A 20,851-nucleotide genomic window follows, 5' to 3' on the forward strand; every position below is an offset into this window, starting at 1 on the left:
TACGTCTGTATCTTTGGGGTAAATACCCAGTAGTGCAATGGCTGGGTCATAGGGTAGCTCAATTTTTAACTTTTTAAGGGACCTCCACACTGTTTTCCAGAGTGGCTGTACCAACTCTTAAATCAGCTCCCACCTTTACTGCAATTGCCTTTTCACAGTGTATATCACATTGAGAAATGGATTACACAACCCGTAGCTTTAACTACCCTGCATTAGTTGATTGCATACTACGGATGTGTATTGCACAGTTTACGAATCATAGGGGAGCTAGGATATGGGTGACAGATAATTTAAACATGAAAGTGGTGATGCCTGGGACCTGGTAGGAATAAAGGTAGAAAAATAAAGGCAAAAGTCAAGGCAAATGGTTGGGAGAACCCAGGTATTTGGGACTTGATTAAGGCAAACTTACTAGTGAAGCATAGTGTTTAGAAAGAGTATTATTTTACCATTCAAGGAGGTGATTTTTTTTTATATACATATACTACCCTTTGGCCGTCTGATGCTTCTTCTGCCCTTCTATAATAAGATCAATTCCCTTCAGTTTGCAGATGGATCTTTGGGAGCAAAGGGAATTTAGTTCTATGAAGTCTTATCTTTTAAGATAAGCTACATCTAAGATGAAAGAGCATATTAACTTAATTTGCTCACTGTACAGACACACGGTGTGAAGTCAGAAGGTATCGAGTCTAGCTTATACCTGTTACAAACTTGCTTTGAGAACTGTACTAAATTATTTAACTTATTAGTATCTCAGCCTCCTCACCTTCAAAATGGGATAATAACCATCAGTCTTTCAAATTAAGAAATAATCGAATGAGATGTTATATGCTGTTCTGTCTAGGACATCTGGGTGGCAAGCAGATACCCATGAGGATACTGCAAGGAAAACTGTATTTGTTGCCAGGATAGACATAGACAGGGATTAGAAATGGCAAGGAGCATTACTTGAGACAGCCAAAGCTAATCTCCCATTCAAATGCCCTGTGGTTTTACACTCCTGACATTCCTCATTCCTGTGTGTGCCCCATTCCTGTTTCTCTAACTAATATCCTAATGAGGGCCTCCCCATATGGCCCACAGTGGCTACTCTGGATTGACTCTACCTTAAGACCTTTCATCTCAGCTACTACAGAAAGCCGCTTACCCTCTTGACAACCCTTCAAATATATTAAGCTCATTCCCACAACAGGGCCTCTGCGCTTGCATGTCCTTTCTGAAATGCTCTTCTCCCAGCCCTTTGCATAGCTTCCTTTGCACTTCATTTAAACCTCTGTTCAAATCTCATCCCTTTAAAAAGGACTTCCCTGATCATTCTAACTAATATTATACCCTCTGGTACTCTTTTCTCCTTATCTACTTTTATTTTCTTAATAGTGCCTACTGGTATCTGGCATATATCTATTTTTCTGTCTGTCCTCCCACTAGAAATCAGGCCAGTGGCATTTAGAACTTTGTTTTCTTTACTGCAGTATTGCTCTTGCTTAGAACAAGGCCTCACACAATAAATATTGGTTGAATATATATTTCATGAATGAGTGACAGTACAAATGCCAAATCTCCCCAGATTCATAATTTCAAAAAAAAATTTTAAATATTTTATTTATTTGAGATTTAAGAAAGAGAGCACGAGCAGTGGAGTGGGGCAGAGAGAGGGAGAAGCAGGCTCCCCACTGAGCAGGGAGCCGGACCCGGAGCTCCATCCCAGAACCCTGAGCTCATAAGCTGAGCTGGAGGCAGATGTTTAACTGGCTGAGCTACCCAGTGCCCCTATAATTTCAAATTTTTTAAGAGAAGAATTAAAAGGATCCATTTCATATTTTTCAGGAGAAACCACTCCAATCAGTTTCTGGCCAACCAGTGCGTTGCCTCCTTGTGTTAGCTGCCTCCTTGCGTTTCCTCCTTGTGGTCTATTCAGTCAGGGTTGAGATGGGACCACTTCGGGTAATACAGAGCACAGGCACTTACAGCATTGGATGGGCAGATATCCCAAGATGGGGCTAGAGTGGCCCAACCCTGACGGCACCTTGGGCTTCATGAAGCACCAGCTCTGCTTCAAGAGACACAGAGAGCCCATCAACCTTTGACTAGAAATGTCAAGGTTTTGAATTATTAGATTGACTTCTCTAGGTACTAGCTCTCTGGCCTCAGTCATAATTTTCTTTAATTTTAATTTTTTTATCTGCTCTGCATTTTATATTAAATTTTTAAGAGCAATTAATAATAATCATTGATAATATTTTTGAAATTCCCTGAGTCTGCCATTTTATGAGTATATTTATGTAGCTTAACTCCTGGAATCCTTACGACCATCCTCTGAGGTAGATACGATGATTATATTTATTTTGAAGGTGAAGAAATGTGAGAATCGAGAGGAAATCAGTTACCTGACATCTTTTAGTGAGTAACTAACAGAACTGGGGTTTAAACCCAGAAGTCTGGTTCTGCTTCCTCATCTAAAATGACAAAATATTCTGCGTAACCTATTCTTATTAAGCAAACATTTAAAGCACATTAAATACACATTTAAGTCTGGGCAGTGTCACAGACTTAGGATCTAGTATTCTTTGTGACCTTTGAATCTGTTTTTATGGAGATACACCAGAAATCATTACTTTTTATTTTTTGCCCAGATTGGTGGAATTTTTTATTAAGAAAATTGCGAATTTTTATAATAAATATCAGGGTCTTGAAATGCTGTGCTCCACTTAATGTTTTCTCTGGATTTTGGCAATACTCCCTAACAACAAAATCAAAAAAGTGTCCGAAATACATTAAATAAGTTAAGGTTTATACAAACAGTAAGGGCAAACAACAATTTATTGGGTTCTTGAGCTATGCATGCAATAAGAATACAAACACACAGTAAAAAAAAAAAAGAAGAAGAATATAAACACATAGATATAAGATGAATATTTGAGAAAGAAAGAATTCACTGAACACCCATTACTTGAGATCCATATGCATGGCACCATATTAAACACTGAGAAGTATACAATTTTGTATAAACATTCCAAATTCATGTTACAGGCTTTTTTCTGAACCAAAAGAACAAACTTGAAAAGTCAATAGTTTCATCCCTTTGTACCTATGTAACTTTCCATTACTGCCTGGTAGGTACTAATGGGGATTGTTTTTTTTTAAATAAAGGCTCAAGTGTTCCCATTATATTAACAAATTAAAGCAGTGAGAATTTATCTTTTTTTTTTTTTAAGGAATGTTATAGGGATGAGAAAGGCCATTTTTATAAATATCCATCTATGGAGTGCTATTTTTTTCTATCTGTAAGTAGCATGTTAATTCTATTCTTGTTTTGTTTTGCACTTGTGCTTTTCAGAGAAGGCCATAATTTGCTCTATAGAGTCTTGATTTTTATCCTTTTGGGGAAGTTGTTCAAGGTCGTCATGGCCCATATCCATCAATTATGCCTGCCTCACAGATTTCCTTTGTCAGTAGTACATATCAGTATGATTAATGGTTCAGGGTTCATATTCAGGAAACTGATTGGATAACTGTCATTTCATTTGCTGTTACTGATAATTCAGAAAACATTGATGAGGTTGTCCGAGAAAAGAGGGCAATGCAAGCCAGTTTTACTTATAATGAACAACAAAGCTTGGTCTTTTGTTAGCAAAAATAGGCTGTGCACTCCAATATACTTCCTGGACCTCAGCTAAGAGATTAGGGAGGGGTATTAAATCTAAGTGATTATCCTGCATCATTAAGTGTGGTAGTTATGTTATGAAAGAGTGAACGCCACACTATGTTGAAGGCTTCATAACTGGGAGAATGAGAGCTCATGAGCTCTTCAGGAAAACCTAACTTTCATTCTGTATCTAACAGAAAGTAGTAATTATTCACTTACTTTAAATATATCTTTATTTGTTAATTATAAATTACTGGATTATTTACTTTTTTAAAGAGATGTACTGTTTTTATAAGAATGATAGATGTTTGCCATTAAAGATAAGATAAAACACATTCAATAAGTTTTCAAAAATCCTCTAAAATCCTGTCCAAGGATGACTCTTGGTCTTAAAGGAGATCTTAGAGGAACATAAAAGACTCTAGAGTGTTGAAATAGGTTCAGGTTTTCTGGAAATTTGGTAAATGATATAAAGTGCATTTTAAGTCAGTGGAGATTCCCCCAGCCTCCAAAGAAATCGTGTTGATATAGCTACCTATCTTTTTGAGGGTAAACATTTTGTTCTCATTTTAACTTCTTCCACTATGTAACTTTTTATTAAGTTTTTACATTTTAATTCCAATATAGTTAACATACAGTGTTACATTAGGTTCAGGTGTACAGTATAGCGATTCAACAATTCCATACATTACTCAGTGCTCACTGGTAAGTGTACTCTTAATCCCTATCACCTATTTCACTCACCCCCTCACCCACCTCCCCTCTGATAAACATCAGTTTGTTCTTTATAGTTAAGAGTCTGTTTCTTGGTTTGTCTCTCTCTCTTTTTTTTCCTTTGTTCCTTTGTTTCTGAAATTCCACTGAAATTCCACTTAAATTCCCAATATTTGGAATCATGAGCGAAATCATATGGTGTTTGTCTTCTCTGACTTATTTCACTTAGCATTATACTCTCTAGTTACATCCATGTTGATGCAAGTGACAAGATTTCATTCTTTTTTATGGCCAAATTTTTGGCCTCTTCTTTATCCATTCATCTTTATCCTCTTCTTTATCCATTCATCAATTGATGGACACTTGGGATGCTTCCATATCTTGACTATTGTAAATAATGCTGCAGTAAACATAGGGGTGCATGTATCTCTTTGAATTAGTGTTTTTGTATTTTGGGGATAAATACCCTGTAGTGCAATTACTGGATTATAGTGTAGTTCTGTTTTTAACTTTTTGAGGAACCTCCATACTGTCTTCCACATTGGGTACACCAGTTTGCTTTCCCACCAACAGGGCTCTGGTGTTCCTTTTTCTCTACATCCTTGCCAGCACTTATTTCTTTTAGCCATTCTGACAGGTGTGAGTCGTATCTCTGTAGTTTTGATTTGCATTTCCCTCTTGATGAGGGATGTTGAGCATCTTTTCATGTGTCTGTTGGCCATCTGTATGTCTTCTTTGGAGAAATATCTGTTCATGTCTTCTCATTTTTTAATTGAATTGTTTTGTTTTGGGTTTTTGTTTTGTTTTGATGTGGAGTTGTATAAGTTCTTTATATATTTTGGATACTAATCCTTTATCAGATATATCGTCATTTGCAAATATCTTCTCCCATCCAGTAGGATGTCTTTTAATCTTGTTGGTTATTTCTAACCAGTTTTTCTGTTCAGAAGCTTTTTATTTTAATGCAGTCCCAATGGTTTATTTTTGCTTTTATTTTCCTTGCTTCTGGAGACATATCTAGAAAAATGTTGCTACAGCTGATGTCAGAGAAATTACTGCCTGTGCTCTGTTTTAGGATATTTATAGTTTTGGGTCTCACATTTAGGTTCTTTTTTATTTTTTTCAATGACTCTCCTTTAATTACAAAACCCCATAACCCACAGTTGTTGAAAGTTAAGTGTCTTTATTTTTTTTTTTTTTACTTTTTTCTTTTTTTTTTTAATTAATTTATTTTTTATTATTATGTTCAGTTAGCCACCATATAATACCATGAGAGACTCTGGACTCCAGGAATCACATTTAAGTTTTTAATCCATTTTGAGTTTAGTTTTGTGTATGGTGTAAGAAAGTGGTCCAGTTTCATATGTTGCTGTCCAGTTTTCCAAACAGTTTGTTTGAACAAACTGTCTTTTCTCCCATTGCATATTCTTGCCTCCTTTGTCAAAAATCAATTGACTTTATACTTATGGATTGATTTCTGGGTTTTCTATTCTGTTCCATTGATCTATGTGTCTGTTTTTTGTGCCAGCACCATACTCTTTTGATCACTATGCTTGGTAACACAACTCAAGGTCCATAACTGTGATGCTTCCAGTTTTTTGTTTTGTTTTTTTTTTTTCTTTTTCAAGATTGCTTTGGCTATTTGGGGTCTTGTCTGGTTCCATACAAGTTTTGGAATTGTTTGCCCTAGTTGTTTGAAAAATGCTGTTGGTATTTTGATAGGGATTGTATTAACTGTGTAGGTTGCTTTGGGTAATATGGACATTTTAGCAGTATTTGTTCTTCCAGTTCATGCACATCGAATGTCTTTCTGTTTCTTTGTGTCATCTTCAGTTTCTTTCATCAAATGTTTTATAGTTTTCAGGGTACAGGTCTTTCACCTCTTTGGTTAGGTTTATTCCTAGGTACTTGATTGGTTTTGGTGTAATTATAAATGGAATTGTTTTCTTAATTTTTCCTTCTGCTGCTTAATTATTAGTGTATAGGAATGCAACAGATTTCCATACATTGATTTTGTATCCTATGACTTCACTGAATTCATTTATCAGTTCTAGTAGTTTTTTTGTAGAGTCTTTATCATGTCATCTGCAGCAGTCCTTTTTAACATTTCTTGTAGGGGTAGTTTGGTGGTCATGAAGTTCTTTAGTTTTTGTCTGAGAAATTCTTTATTCCTCCTCTATTCTGAGTGCTAGCCTTTCTGGATAGAGGATTCTTGGCTGCACGTTTTTCCCATTCAGCACTTTGCATATATGCCACTCCCTTTTGGCCTGCAAAGTGTCTGCGAAAAAATCCACTGATAGCCTTACGGAGTTTCCCTTGTAGGTAATTGTCTTCTTTTCTCTTGCTGCTTTAAGTTTTTTTTTCTTAATCACTTCTTTTTACCATCTTATTTATTATACGTCTTTGTGTGGACCTCCTTGGGTTGATTTTGTTGGGGGATCTCTGTGCCTCCTGGATCTGGGTTTGTTTTCCTTCCCCAGATTCAGAAAGTTTCAGCTATTATTCCCTCAAATACATTTTCTGCCCCCTTTTCTCTCTCTTCTTAGAGATCCCTATAGTGCAAATGATATTATGCTCGATGGAGTCACTGAGTTCCTTAAGTCTAGTCTCATTTTATATATTTGTTTTCTTTTACCTCCTCAGCTTGATTGCTTTCCATTACTATCTTCCATGTCATTAATTTGTTCTCTTTCCTCTAGCTTGCTGTTTATTCCATCTACTGTATTTTTAATTTCATTTATTGTGTTCTTCATCTGTGATGGGTTCTTTTTTATCTCTTTGTTAAGGGTCTCACTGATGTCTCCACTCGTTTCTCATGTCCAGTGACTATCTTCATGATCATTACTTTAAATTCTCTATCAGGCATATTGCTTATATTCATTTTACCAGGTCTCTTGCTGTGGTTTTGTCCTGTTCTTTCATTTGGAACATATTCCTCTGTCTCCCCATTTTGTCTAACTCTCCATGTCTGTTTCTGTGTGTTAGGAAAGTCAGCTACATCTCCTACTCTTGAAAGTAGTGGGTTGGGCACACACTTTACCTAGGTGCTGTTGGTCCTTTTCCATTGGGTACATGCAGTTGCTGTGAAGACCAGGCCTGGCCAGTGTGCTCTGCAAAGCCCACATGGGCATAGAGTGCAATTTTAACAAGGTGTGTGGAGGTGACCTGCTGCTTGGAACAAGGCTCCACAAAACACATGGGAGACTCGGTGCTGGCAAGTGTTATGCCAGTCTTCTAGGAGAGGGGACTACAGTACAGGCAAGTGACTGGGAAGGGCAGATCTGCTGATGTGGGGGGCTTAATGTAAGCAAGTTAAGTAAGGAGTGTGGGGTCTGCTGGTTTCTAAAGGTGGTGAAGCGTTTATGCTGAGGGGTGGGGGATGGAAATGGCAGCTCTTTTGTTTCTGGAAGAGTCTCTCAGGGAAATCTGTTTCTCTGGGACATGCTCTGAGATTAGTAAATAACTCTCCCTCCCATATGCCCTAGGCATTTTTCAAACTGCTGCTTCTATGCTGTATCTCTATGGGCTATTTGTTATGCTGTCTCTTTATGGTCAGGGACTCAGTTTCCTATAACACACTGGGCTCTCCCAGAACTGAGCCTACTAATTTTTAAAATTCCAATCTTTAAGTCCCACTGGTTGTAAGAACTCATGAAATTCAGCCCCTCTTGCTTTCAAAGCTAAATATTATGGGGATTCTTCTTCCCCCTACAGGCTCCCTGGTGTGACAGTCTGTTTCTCACCCTTCTCTGTGCCCCTTGCTCCCTCCCAACTGCAGACAGCCAGGGCTCTTTTAGCTCCCCACCTCATATTCATTGTCCCTACCCTCTTCCATTGGCCTCTTCTCTACTTTTAGTTGTGGAGTTTCTTCTGTCTGTCTTTGGGTCATTTTCTGTTATTTATGCTGGTTTGAGTGTTACCATGGGACTAGGTGAGCTTAGGGTCCTTCTACTCTGTCATCTTCCCAGACCCTACACTTATGTAAATTTCAAACATATCAAAGATTTATTTTTTTAAGTGAAACTATAATTTTATAATAAAATATATAAATATTCTAAAGCCTTGTTTTCAGAAGGCCTTTAAAAATGTGTCAGAAACCCAGAAATCAAAAAAAAAGAAACCCAGAAATTAAGAAAGAAAAAACCCTAAAATTTGACTGAATAAAATAGAAAAAAAACTTCACTTTATCAAAAAACAAAATACTATAAAATCAAAGATAAAAGATAAACAATAAAGATAAAAGAGAAAACAAAATGGAAGCAAATGGGACACATGACAAATAATTTTGTAAAATCTTAAGGCGCTTACTTTTAGTCATCAATAAAAACAAGACAGAAACTACTAGAAAATGTGCACAAATTCTTCACAAAAGGGGAAAAATTAATAAACATATACCTTTTCATAATATCAATAAGTATATACTTTGTAGTATTTCAAGAACCCATAGCACATGTTTTATTAGTATTTTGGGAAATTCCAGTATAATCAACAAATGAAAGGATTTACTTGTCAATGAGCCAGTGAAACTTAGTTGTTTCATTTTTCTAGCTTATGTGGTATTTAGCCTGAATGTGGCCTCTTGATGTGGGGAAGGAATGGGATAAGACTAACAGTATCCTATATGATACACATGGAAATCTGAGAATGTCTTGGAATTTTCTAGATTTTATACATGAGACAATGCTCTATTTATACTGAGATGTGTTTATAATTTTAATATAGAAATAAATGATCAACATTATTCAAAATATAATTTTTGAATACACCTTCATGATTGATATTTATGTCTCAACCACTATGAAACTCAGACTATTATTAAAAAGAACCTTTCCCTCTTTCTTTACACTGAATTCAGACTCTTGCAGATCTTTCATAATTTCTGCTTTGAGATCAGGTGGTGCTGTTGTATTAAAGTTGCAGGTTTCTGTCAAAAAATCACAAAGTAGTTCTCCATTTTCATTGCCATCAATAAAACAATCAGATATGTCCATGGTGGACAGAAGGTCATAACACTCATACTTAATCCCCAATTTATCCAGCATCTGAGTGAGGTCAGAAGATGTGACATACTGACAGAGGTCATCCTGAGGTAAGCGGGATCCATATTTTTTCCACAGCTTGTCCCAGCCACTGACTCCTGTGTGATAAAACAAAGTTCATGCTTTTACTTATTCTTCTTTTCATTTTCCTACTCTGCCAGGGAGCATACTAGATGCTTAGAATAAAGCAGCCAATAAAGAAATATTCTTGCCTTTGGGTAGCTTAATTTAAGGGGTGCACGGCAGGGGGAGAGAAAGTTAAAAACACAAGTAAATAAGTCACATATCAGATGGTGCTATGTACTAATGAAAAACAAATCAGAACAAGGAATAAGGAGGGTCAAAGAGTTGGATGGGTTGCTGTTTTGTATAGAGTGGTCACAGAAAGTCTCTGCAATAATGTGACATTTGAGCAGAGATATGAGAACAAGTCATGTAGATATCAGAGGAAAGATTACCTTAGGTAGATAGAAGAGCAACTACAAAGGACCTGAAGCAGGAGCATGCTGGCATGTTAAGAACTAGCCAGGAAACCAGTGAGATTGGAATTCAGGGAGCAAAGGGGAGAGTAAAAGAAGATAAGGTTGGATGAGTGGTGGGGGGAGTGGCTAGGGTGCCATATCATGTGAGGTGAGATGGGAAGCCATCGTAGTGTTGTCTGAAAGAATTTTCTGGATCGATGGACATATTCTATATCTGCATTGTCCAATATGGTAGCCACTAACCATCTGTGGCTAAGGAATATTTGAACTGTGGCTAGTATGACCAAGGAAATGAATTTTTAAGTTTTATTTCATCACAACTCATTTACATATCAATTTCAATAGCCAAATGTGGCTTTTATACTGGACAACACAACATTAGAGTGACTCAACCTGATTTACATTTTAATAAGTGTATTTGGTCACACAGATGAGAATATACTATAGGGGCATAAGGGCGGAAACAAGGAGAACAGTAAGGAGGTTATGGCAATAATCTGAGTGAGAGATGATGGTAAATTGGAGCAGCTAGCTTTTGGAAGTGATGAGAAGTGGTTGGATTTTTTATGTATTATGCTCCAGTGAGATCTGCCAAAAATTTGGATATTGGATGTGAGTGAAAGCAGAGTCAGTGACCCCAATGATTTTGGCCCAAGCACCTGAAAAGAGAAAACTGCCATTATTGGAAATGGGAAGAATGAGGGAGGAGCAGTTTTAAATGTATCATCAGGTGTCAAGTTTTGGAAATGTAAATATGAGCTATCTATTGATATCTCTTGGATAGTCCAGCAGTGATAGGAAGAAGGCAATTGTTTATGTGAGTCTTGAGTTCAGAGGAGAGGATCTAAGAGTAAGAATTGAAATAGAAAGAGCACAGTAAATACAATAATTTTCTCAAACAAAAAAAGGGGTAGCCTCTCATGTCTCCACATATAAGATGTTGCCTTGCGCTGCCAATAATTAGACTGATTCTTACAAAATTTGTCCCCAGCTTTAGAAGATGTTTTAGCAATGTCTATTGTATTTAATTGAAAACCCAGCCCAGTGTAGAAGCTAAAAGATGCAGCCCCTGAGCGGGGGAGACACAGGTTGGAATGTATTTCTGACACTTCATGAATAAGATGAGATTTGTTATTTAGTCTCTGAGAACCTCAGTTTTCTCATCTATAAAGTGGGGATAACCATACTTACCTCAAATGCAACTGCAACTATTAAATGAGGTTACATAAGTGGATTGTTGTACAATGCTAAGCACATGGCAGATGGGTAATAAGTACTTACAAAATAAATGAACATTCTATGGAATTAGTTTGATAATGTATTTTCACTGGTTGTAATCTTGAGCCTATGAAAAAGCAAACTTGCTGCTTGGGAATCTATAATACTAATACATCAACACAAATGAGCATCTATTTGTGGACCCTTTAATACCTGCATATGATAATGGGATGTCACATGCACAGTTGATACAAGTATAGTAATTAAGAGGGTCTCTAAAGCCAACTGCCTAAGTTCAAAGCCTGGCTTTTCCTCTGAATAGCTTTATGAAAATTTCCTCAGTTTTATCATCTGCAAAACAGGGATAACAATAAAATTTATGCATAAAATTGGGGCAAGAAAAAGCAAAGGAACTAAGAACCATGACTGGCACACATAGTAATTAAACATTGTTCAAGTGTTAGGAAATTAAGTTGGACTTGGCAAAACAATGTAAGAAAGAACCTATATTCCAGGATTAATAGTGAAGATTTCAAAGGCTTGAGATTTTTTTGGTTTCCAAACGTCTTTTACGGTCTAATGAAGTAGTTGACTCTCCGGCAAAGTACACAAACAGTAAATACCCATACAGTTGTGCATATAACTATTGGATGCTCAAAGACCCCTGGCCCTCATCCATGGCCTGGGCTAAAGTCTTCCGACTGAACTCAACAAAAGGGACTATCCAAGGCAGAAAATGGTAAAAATTAAATAGCTTAATTGACATTCGACTAATATTTCAGAAGAGGGAGCAATAACTGCAGGGTATGCTCTAGAAGGTAAAACTGGAATGAAACAGAAAAAACAAAACCTCAGTCCAATGGAAAAAAAATAAGGTCATGAGTATGTATTTAAAAATCTTTCATTACAAAGACAGTGATTATCTGCCCAACTAAGAATATGCCTACAAATAAGACTTTACAAGAAAATAAATTTTTCAATGGTTGAGAAGAGGCTCTATTTTCATTATTATTTTTCTTTTTAACCTGACAGAGAAAAAAAATAACCAAACACTGTTGTGTCAGTGTTGTGTGACTCGGTGCCATTTCTGAGCTGAGCAATTATACACTTTCTAACTGATGCATTATCATAATGGCTCTCAGTGGGCACAGCATATGGTGTTACTTTTGTTTCCAACATGATATAAACCAGATTCTTTTTTTCCCATTGTATTAAAAATAACACACCATGATTTGCCTCCTTCCTCAGTCAGGTAAGGAGAGGGAAGAACAAAAAACAAGTGTCTTCTTCAGGCTAAACCGCCTTAACCAGAAAAGTTGCTTTTTAACTAGCAACTCTCAAAACTAATGCCTGGCTACTACATTTGCAGAAAAACATACTACTACTGATATCATTGTAGTGTGAGACACTCATTTCAAAAATTCACCTCTTTTGTCCTTATTTCTCTTCCTTTTCATCCCCAAATCAAATCTTTTATCTTTATATAATCGGGAACTTCTGCTTCTTATAATTAAATGAATATTTACTGAGCTGGGCTAGTTCTGTAACTGATACTTACAAACACAGAGAAAAGCCTCTCTTCCCTCAAGCAACATGTATTCTAACAGTAAATGCTGTCGTTTAATTCTGATTTCAATTTCTCTTTCTTTTCCTAATGAGTTTCATTTGCCTACCCTTCATCGCTTTTCTCTGCCTATTCCAGCGTGTGCTTTAATGTGTGTGCGTGCGTATCTTCTTTATTGAGTCTTTTACTCCTATTTACTAAACCTATCTTCAAATCTCCAAAATGTCCTATGTTCTCTGATTCCATGTCCAACATGTAGTAAGTTTTGGCCAAAACATGTTCTTTTTTTTAAGACACATTCAGAACTAGTAGTTTAGAATATTATAAGGCAGAAATAATAAAGTATTATAAAATAATTTATTCAATTCAAATATCTATTGGGTGTACTCTAGGTGCTGAAGAGATAAGAAGCATAAGGAGCTCTCTTTAAACTCCTCCTATGCCTCTAAGAGGAAACTTGGCACACTGCTCCAAGTGTTTACATGCCTTAATCCTCTACTACATAGGAGCCATTCAAAAGTAGAGGAAAAGTAATAGTCACCTGCATCCTTCAGAGCCTAGCAGTGACTGCCTGTAGAAACTCAAGAAAAGCTGAATGGATCAAACCTACACAACAGCTATACTGTGCTGCAACACAGGACTGAGAGTACAGGCTGTGTACTGTTTTCAATATGGCTGAACACACATGATACCTAGGTACACATGGTACACATGGACCATATATATAGCCAACCTAGGTTTCTGCATAATTCTAGAAACTGACCCCATATTTCATTATCTTATGACTAATAAATGCAAAAGTGAGTGTACATATGGTACTCAAATAATAGTAATTCAGTCTATTCAGAAAAATAACTTGTCAATTCAGTAATAGGTCAGTGCCTGACTGAGATGGACAGGAAAGAGCCTTTGCTCTTAAATGTGGTGTATTTAAGATAACCCTTTAGAGCAAGATGGCAATCCAGACATACCATTATCTGCCTAGGTATTAACCATATGAGTGTTCCTGGAAATTTAACTTAGTAACTAGTTCCAGGCTTGTCTGAATCGTCTACAATGAGCACCCAGTTTTCTGCACTGAAGTGTAGCTATGGATGACAGCACTGCCCTGAAACAAAGCTTTCTTCCCAAACAGGTTTCTGCACTTTGAGTAATTAGAAAGCAAATTCCACTCAGAAAGTGACTCCAAGAGGCTTGATAAGAACAGAACTCAGTGTGAACCATTTTGTTATATGTGTTCCAAGTTTTAGGGCAATATTCAAGTTTAAGGAATGTTTTCATGAGGCAAATATGGAGAAGGGAGTTTCAAGAATTATAATTTGGGCTGAGAAGACAGTTTAGGGCAATGGTTTTTATACAGGAGTGAAGGGGGGGAGTTGCTCGGGCACCTCATACGACTTGGCAAGCATTCTCAAACTTGGTTGCTATCTACAGACTGGTCCGGGCAGATAGGGATTTGAAGTGATATCAGCAAATGAAAAAACGAACATTAAAAATGTAGATTCAATCCTATACATGTTAACTGACAAGGATATAAGGCAAATCTGATTGCAAATTTCTTGTGATTCAATTTGTTTTCACTGTTGGAAACTGGCCATGATCTATTTTTCTAAAAGCTGGCCCATATGACTTTGTTCATGCAACAAAGAAAATATTGCTATTTTTTTAAAAAAGGAAACTGCAGCCACTTCCATACACTGAGGGACAATACAGTTTATCCTGGGGAAATATACTGTGGCTAAGACAGGTTCATAGGTGCACAGGTTTATTCAGGTGAGAGAGGTAGAGCAAAAGGGAATTAAACTGGTCCAAGTAACAAGATGGATAGAAGGGGAAAGTGAGGAGTTGATATCTTAGGAAAAGTACTGAGCTAAAAGGATATGGGTGAGGTCTGGGAGGAGTTACGAGCAGATGCAAGGGAGAAGGGCACCACTAAGCAGGAGAAAAGCTAGGAAAAGAGTGGCTGTGGGATTTCGTGCTGAATTCTGTTCCTGCCGTTCTACTCCATCCATCTTGCCATCTACCAAAATTAAAGAATGGTGCTTTGGAGAATGAAGGAAGTAGGGCTCTGCCTAGGTTTGAAGCAAAGCAGAACAGTATTAGAAAAGGCAGCTGAAGGGCATGCAAGGTTTGGAGATAGGAAATCAAAAATTGAACTGGGAGCAAAAGTTTGGAGCAAACAGTGGTTGGCAACCATCACGAGCGTGTAAGCATGATCCCCAGGATCCTCAGGAGTCATGGGGCAAGAAATGGATGACCCAAATTACTTGAGATAAGGGATCCCATCATTTTTCCTGGATTTGTAAGAGTTATGAATGATCCCCTAAGACTGGCGAATCTGGAGACATTCAGATTATACTAAACTGGTGACAAAATCAACATATATGACAATTTTATTTACCTTTTCAAGTAGAACATTTTCTTTACTGAAAAGGAAACTATATTGAACAAGGTGGCTTATATTTTATTACATATATTTAATTAATTTCTTTCCTTAATAACTCTTCTGATAAAGGCAATAAAGCTGTAAATTTTAGCCTTAGGAGGGAATTGGAAAGTCCAAAATAAAATACCTAAATTTATCTTCTCCTTATGTTAAGCGGTTCTTGTATGTATGATATTTCTCTTGTAGCTGCACAAATCTCATCTAAGAAGAGTGCATGTGATAAAGGCAGGGGGTCATTAGAGTCCCTTTAATAGTTGGGCATTTGTTATTTGTTGCATTCTTATGTGTAGAAACAATGTCTATGAATAATGTTGTCCTCTTTGGGATACCTGTCTCCCACACTGAGTACAGTAATGAAGAGTTGTTTACTGCATACAGAAAAAGTTAGCAAAATATTTCCACCATCAAACTATATTGACTGAATAACTTTTGACTCAAAATACTTAAGAAAAGGCTAACTGATATTTGAGTCTTTACTCCCTTTCTTTGATATTTCCCTGTGAATGTATACATAGTACATATGAACCACATACATGCATTGAGGCAATGTAATGTAGCTGTGATTATCTAGAAATAGCCCTTGAATAAACTAAGACTCATAGACCAAGTTCACACAGCTAGGAAGTGCCTCGGCATTCTTGCTGCATGTATCACTATATATTTCACTGCGCTTGTTTTGGTTTGCACATTTCTTGATGCCAATAAATCATGGATTGTATTAATGTAATTCATGACAAAGCCAGCAGAATACTGTATTTATAAGGTTACTTAGTTCTCAGTTGTTTGTAGACTACTCATGCCACTTTCTAAACCTTAGGCTGGCTTTTTCCTACTGGGAGAAATACTCCCAAAGAAAACTGCTTTCTGACACTGAAATACTTAACTTCTGAAAATATTTAAGAATAAACCAAATATAAATAAGAGTGGATCTTCTATTGATATGAAATATATCCTAAAATCAAACATACATGGCTTCTGGATGAATTATTTCTATCGGTAACACTTTTTCTTTGTTATTAATACAGATTATCAAGAATAGACTGCCCTCATTGGTGACAGCTAAGTTTTCTTTTGCATTCCTAAATGTAGTACAATGGCTTTGCCCAAGTGTCTTAATTTAGACAGAGGTTAGTAGGAAGTATCCAGTTTACATAAGCCATTCTAATTGGGAAGACAGAACTCTCCCACATAAATAAGTATTTTTAATTAACCAGAGATAAAAATAGTATATCAAAATGTTCCTTGGGGAAGAAGCTGTATACAGGAACTCTCATTTGCAAAACTCTGACACAAGTTCAAACCTAGAATTATAAGCAACAACCCTGTTTGCCATCCTTAAAGTCATTCCTCATATTTAAGAATTGATGAATTTTGTGACATATGGTTTTGAGTATAGGGTCTGGTATAAGCTTAGGAAGATAGAGACTTTAGTATATCCAGAATCAATTTGCCTAGCACTGTGTAGACAATCCACGAAGATTGCTAAATGAAAGAAGTAATGAATTAATGAACTCAACAATGTCAGTGTTTCATTTATTAATATGTTATATACTGGAAGCAACATGACATGATCAAATGCTCTCTTTGGAAAATAAGACAGTAACACAAAACAAAACAAGTGAACAATTTTTGCAGTTATTTGAGAAAATCTACCACTGAACAATATTGATAATGGCTCTAGAAATGCAAATTAATCTAATATGAAGGCATCCCAAATATTCAAACCTTTATTTATGTATTAATAAACATCACAGAAGGAAAGGAGACATTCAAGAAACAAAAAGGAGGCAAATAGAAATATTTGTTATTTTTGGTCTCATTAAAAAAATTCCTATTAGTGGTATTTGTTCTATGTTATATAATAAAGAATTTATATATAGACAACAATGACAAGTTTTCCCAAGAGAAAGGAGTAAATAGACATTTTATTCCACTAGACCCCTTAAATTGATAGCTATTGTGAAGGAATTCCCTAATACTGTGTTAATTAATTAACTACAATCAGAAGCCAAGTCAAGAATGTCATAATGAAGACAAAATATAGCAGCTGCTTTCAAACACATATACCCATGCACATATGCACTACTACTGTTTTAAAATTCAGGGTGAATGTAAATAATTTACCTGACACAAGAATAATGAGCATCTTAGCGTTGGTAGCTAAGAGAGTATGGAAGAATTTCAGGGTAGCTGGGATATCTTTTACATAATACAGCATCTAGAATGAAGGAAAAGAGAAATCAGACGCTTTTCTATGTCAATGGCTTTGTTACTTGGGCTAGATACTCATTAGAAAGTTTGATTTTCAAGTTGAGAGTTTTACTCAACAAAACACTTTAAGAATTTAAAAATTAAAGATGTTATATGGAGAAAGAAAGTAATAATGTGATAAAATATTTAGGAAGAGGGAAAACTATGGTATTTGCTCAATTACAGCCAAATAATATTAAATTTTCTCTTTCTGGCTTCAATAACAGAGACATTTATAGCTGGAGATACTTCGTCTCCACTCCACATCAGGGCATTGATGCTATGCTTACTCTATATTCTGTGAATCGTAGTTCTTCTGGGAGAAGATGGTGCTGGCACCATAAAAACAGACCCCATTTCATGGAACGTTGCTTTAAAATTAAGCCCTTTGCACTAGCTTTACCATATGCTCACAGATGCTTTTTTTAAATCACAGGAAATATGGCAGGCTCTGATGTTGACAGATTCTCTAGGAAAATGGACTGAATAAAGCATGAGGTTACATGCTTGGCCACAAGGTGGTAGGGGTCAACCCACCCCTTTTTAATAACTCTGGACCATCTCTGGTGAACTGCAGGGAGAGTCCTTTCCACTCAACACAGGTGGAGCTTAGAATTATACATTGGCAGGGCTTGCATCCCTGGAATCTACCCCCACAGATACTTACTTCTTATGTTGCATCTCCATCTCTCTTGGACAAGAATTTAATACTCTGTGTAGATGCCCATGATAGAATTTATTGCATAAAGCAAACACAACTTAAACTATGCCCCTCTCACGTGAATGAATGAAATAAAATGGAGTTGCACATGGCCTATGCTGCTTCAGGGCCATATTTAGTATCATGTCACTCCATGCTGTTCATGAAAGGGATAGATACTGAGATACATAATCTGTAAGATGGCTAACAGTCTATGATGGCTAAAAAGAGGAGGCGGGCCATAACAGATGCTCTGAAATATGATCTAATAGATACTGAGATTCTCTGAAGTTGACCGTGAACATTAGGTTGAAAGAATGTCATGAGAGTGTTAAAACTGTAAGGAAAAATGAAGAGACAAAGACATAACAGGAGAAAAATGTATAGAGACAGGGAAGAGAGAGAAATAGAATAGTAATGCAGAGGAAGCAGAGTTGTTCTAAGAAAGAAGGAAGATGCATGGAAATTTTGAGAGAAATAGGAGATCCAGAGCACAAGTGGAGGGACTGGTTTTTGATAAAACGGGGGTTTTGTAACAAAATGAAAGAAAGAGATGGGGATACAGATGCAGCTGTGTTTATAAATTTGGAGGGTGAAAGATGACGTTCTATCTGATGATTTCTCTTTCTGCTCTACAGTAGGAAGTGAGGTCATCAGCTGGGAATGAGTGGTGGTGGAGGGGTTACAGGAAGTGTAAGGAGAGAGAGGGAGGTTTGTAACAGTTATATGACGAGGGAGGAAATCAAGTCTAACAGAGAAACATTATAGGCTTGATGGACAATTTAAGTACTCTCTTATAGGTAAATGCTTTTGTCAGCTAGGAGAGCAAGAGATGTAGGATTGCTTGGATATACTAACGTTAGAGTCATTTCTTCCTTATAAGTTTATTTCTTTGGGATGACGGCACTTGTGGACTGTAGAAAGATATCTCTTACTGTTAATAGTTATATTTCTAAAATACACATTTTCAAATGTTAGATAACACCCAAACTCTATACACCCATATGCTATCCAGAAATATCAGTGATTCTCATAAATCCATCCCCATAACATCTAATGAATGGTCATCCCCTTTCCAAGAAACTCCCTAGTGTATTTCTAAGAAATATACTATCAGTGCGGGATCATGGAAATAAATTCCTACTGAATGACTGACTGATATAAGTAAACTTTATCAACTTAAGCAATGATCTAACCTGCCCCTTCTGTCACATGCACACTAGCCAGGTCATCACAGAAGGGAAAAGAAAGGAATCAGAAAAACTCTGGGACATTGGTCCCTCCAGACCATTAGAGCTGTGCTAGGATATGTCACGCTCTACTGTCCTCAAAACTATCTATGAACTTCCAATCCTACAAAAATTAATTAAGCCAACATTGAAAAAAATCAGTAACTGAAGGTGTTTGCGTATAAAAAACTGGCTTTTGGGATGTTACAGAGAATCTCTCAGTATTATCAACATCTTTATCCTCAATTTGGACAGATAATGTTCACTTGTAAAATCAGAAATCAGATTTTCATTTTTCTTCCTAAAGGTACAATATTAGGCATTCTTCATACGTACTTCTGAAAAAAAATCTCCTTTCTGAGAATATATAACAATAAATATTTCTTACCTGAATCATATGAATAAAGTCCCACTTCTGAAATTCTTTTTTCTCTATGATTCTATTTTGATATTCAGATGATGTCTCCTTATGCCAAGCAAACTTTATGTTCTCGAGGTTTGATGTCTTGGCTACAAGCTCTAAAATACAGAAAAGAGATGGCACACCATCAATTTTAATTGCAAATGCAGAATCCATTTCCATTTCGAATTTTAATGCAATCAATGTTATATACATAACAGATATAAAGCACATTTTTCTTTTTTATGTAGCTCTGGAAGACCAGAGAGTTCATCCTGATTTTTTTTCTAGTATTAAATGAAATTAGAGATGAAAGAAAGAGTCAATAAGAAATAATTATGAGAACCCTGATCAGACATTGGTTACATTATCTCAGGATTAATGGGGAATCAACTGGTGAATTTTATCAGTGGGGAAAAAAATGATATGATTCTGTAACCCAGGAGTCAGCAGACCATGGCTCATGGACCATATCTGGCCCACCACCTATTTCTAAATAGACTGCAAGCTAAAGACATATACTATTGCACTTCCTGACTTTATGCCTGTATTCCATAACTCATGTTGTTAGACTTTTACATGGTTGAAAAAAATCAAAAGAACATTTTGTGATATGTGAAAATGATATAAAAGTCAAACTTTAGTGTTTATAAATAAACTTTTATTGGGGGAGTGGGTTAAGATGGCGGAGGAGTAGGGGACCCCTTTTTCAGCCGGTCCCCTGAGTCGAGCTGGATAGGTACGAGACCAGCCTAAATAACCACGGAATCAGCCTGAGACGCAGGATGATGCATCTGGATCTCTACAAATGAACATCTCCAGCGCTGAGTATTGAGGTACCAAGAGGGGAGCTGTAAACCGTGCACGGATATCGGAAGATAAACGGAAGGGGGAGGGAGCCGCCGCGTTTGGGCGCCGGGAAGCGGCAGCCACCTGCACGGGGGAGCGGGCGGACTCGCGGTCGGCACCCGCAAAACAGCAGACTGAGACCCTGAACCGGGTGCGCGCGCCACCAGGCTTCTCACGAAACTCCGGAATCGAGGTGTGCTCACCGGGAATAGACTGAGACCGGGAGACCCGGGAGCGCGCGGGGGCGGCTGGTGGCTGGCGGCATTAGAAACACAAAGGACAGAGACAAGCCGGCCCTGGAAGTGAGGGCTGGG

General features: G+C 37.0%; 1 protein-coding gene across 3 annotated transcripts in view; it reads right to left on the reverse strand.

The window, feature by feature from the left end:
- HNMT (histamine N-methyltransferase) overlaps positions 1-20,851 on the reverse strand; it is a 132,755-nt gene that overhangs the window by 72,351 nt on the left and 39,553 nt on the right. For 2 of the 3 annotated variants that reach the window (XM_008695863.2, XM_008695862.2), the window contains 3 exons: positions 19,677-19,807; positions 17,234-17,327; positions 7,138-9,497 (listed from right to left, as the gene is read on the reverse strand). In XM_008695863.2, coding sequence (XP_008694085.1) covers positions 9,142-9,497; positions 17,234-17,327; positions 19,677-19,807 — 581 coding nt within the window. In that variant the 3' untranslated portion in view covers positions 7,138-9,141. Of the gene's footprint in view, positions 1-7,137; positions 9,498-17,233; positions 17,328-19,676; positions 19,808-20,851 lie in introns of those variants that run through there. The other variant, XM_008695864.2, reaches the window with a different exon arrangement.

The sequence above is a fragment of the Ursus maritimus genome, unplaced genomic scaffold, assembly GCF_017311325.1.
Source record: "Ursus maritimus isolate PB19 unplaced genomic scaffold, ASM1731132v1 scaffold_1, whole genome shotgun sequence".
Lineage (NCBI taxonomy): Eukaryota > Metazoa > Chordata > Mammalia > Carnivora > Ursidae > Ursus > Ursus maritimus.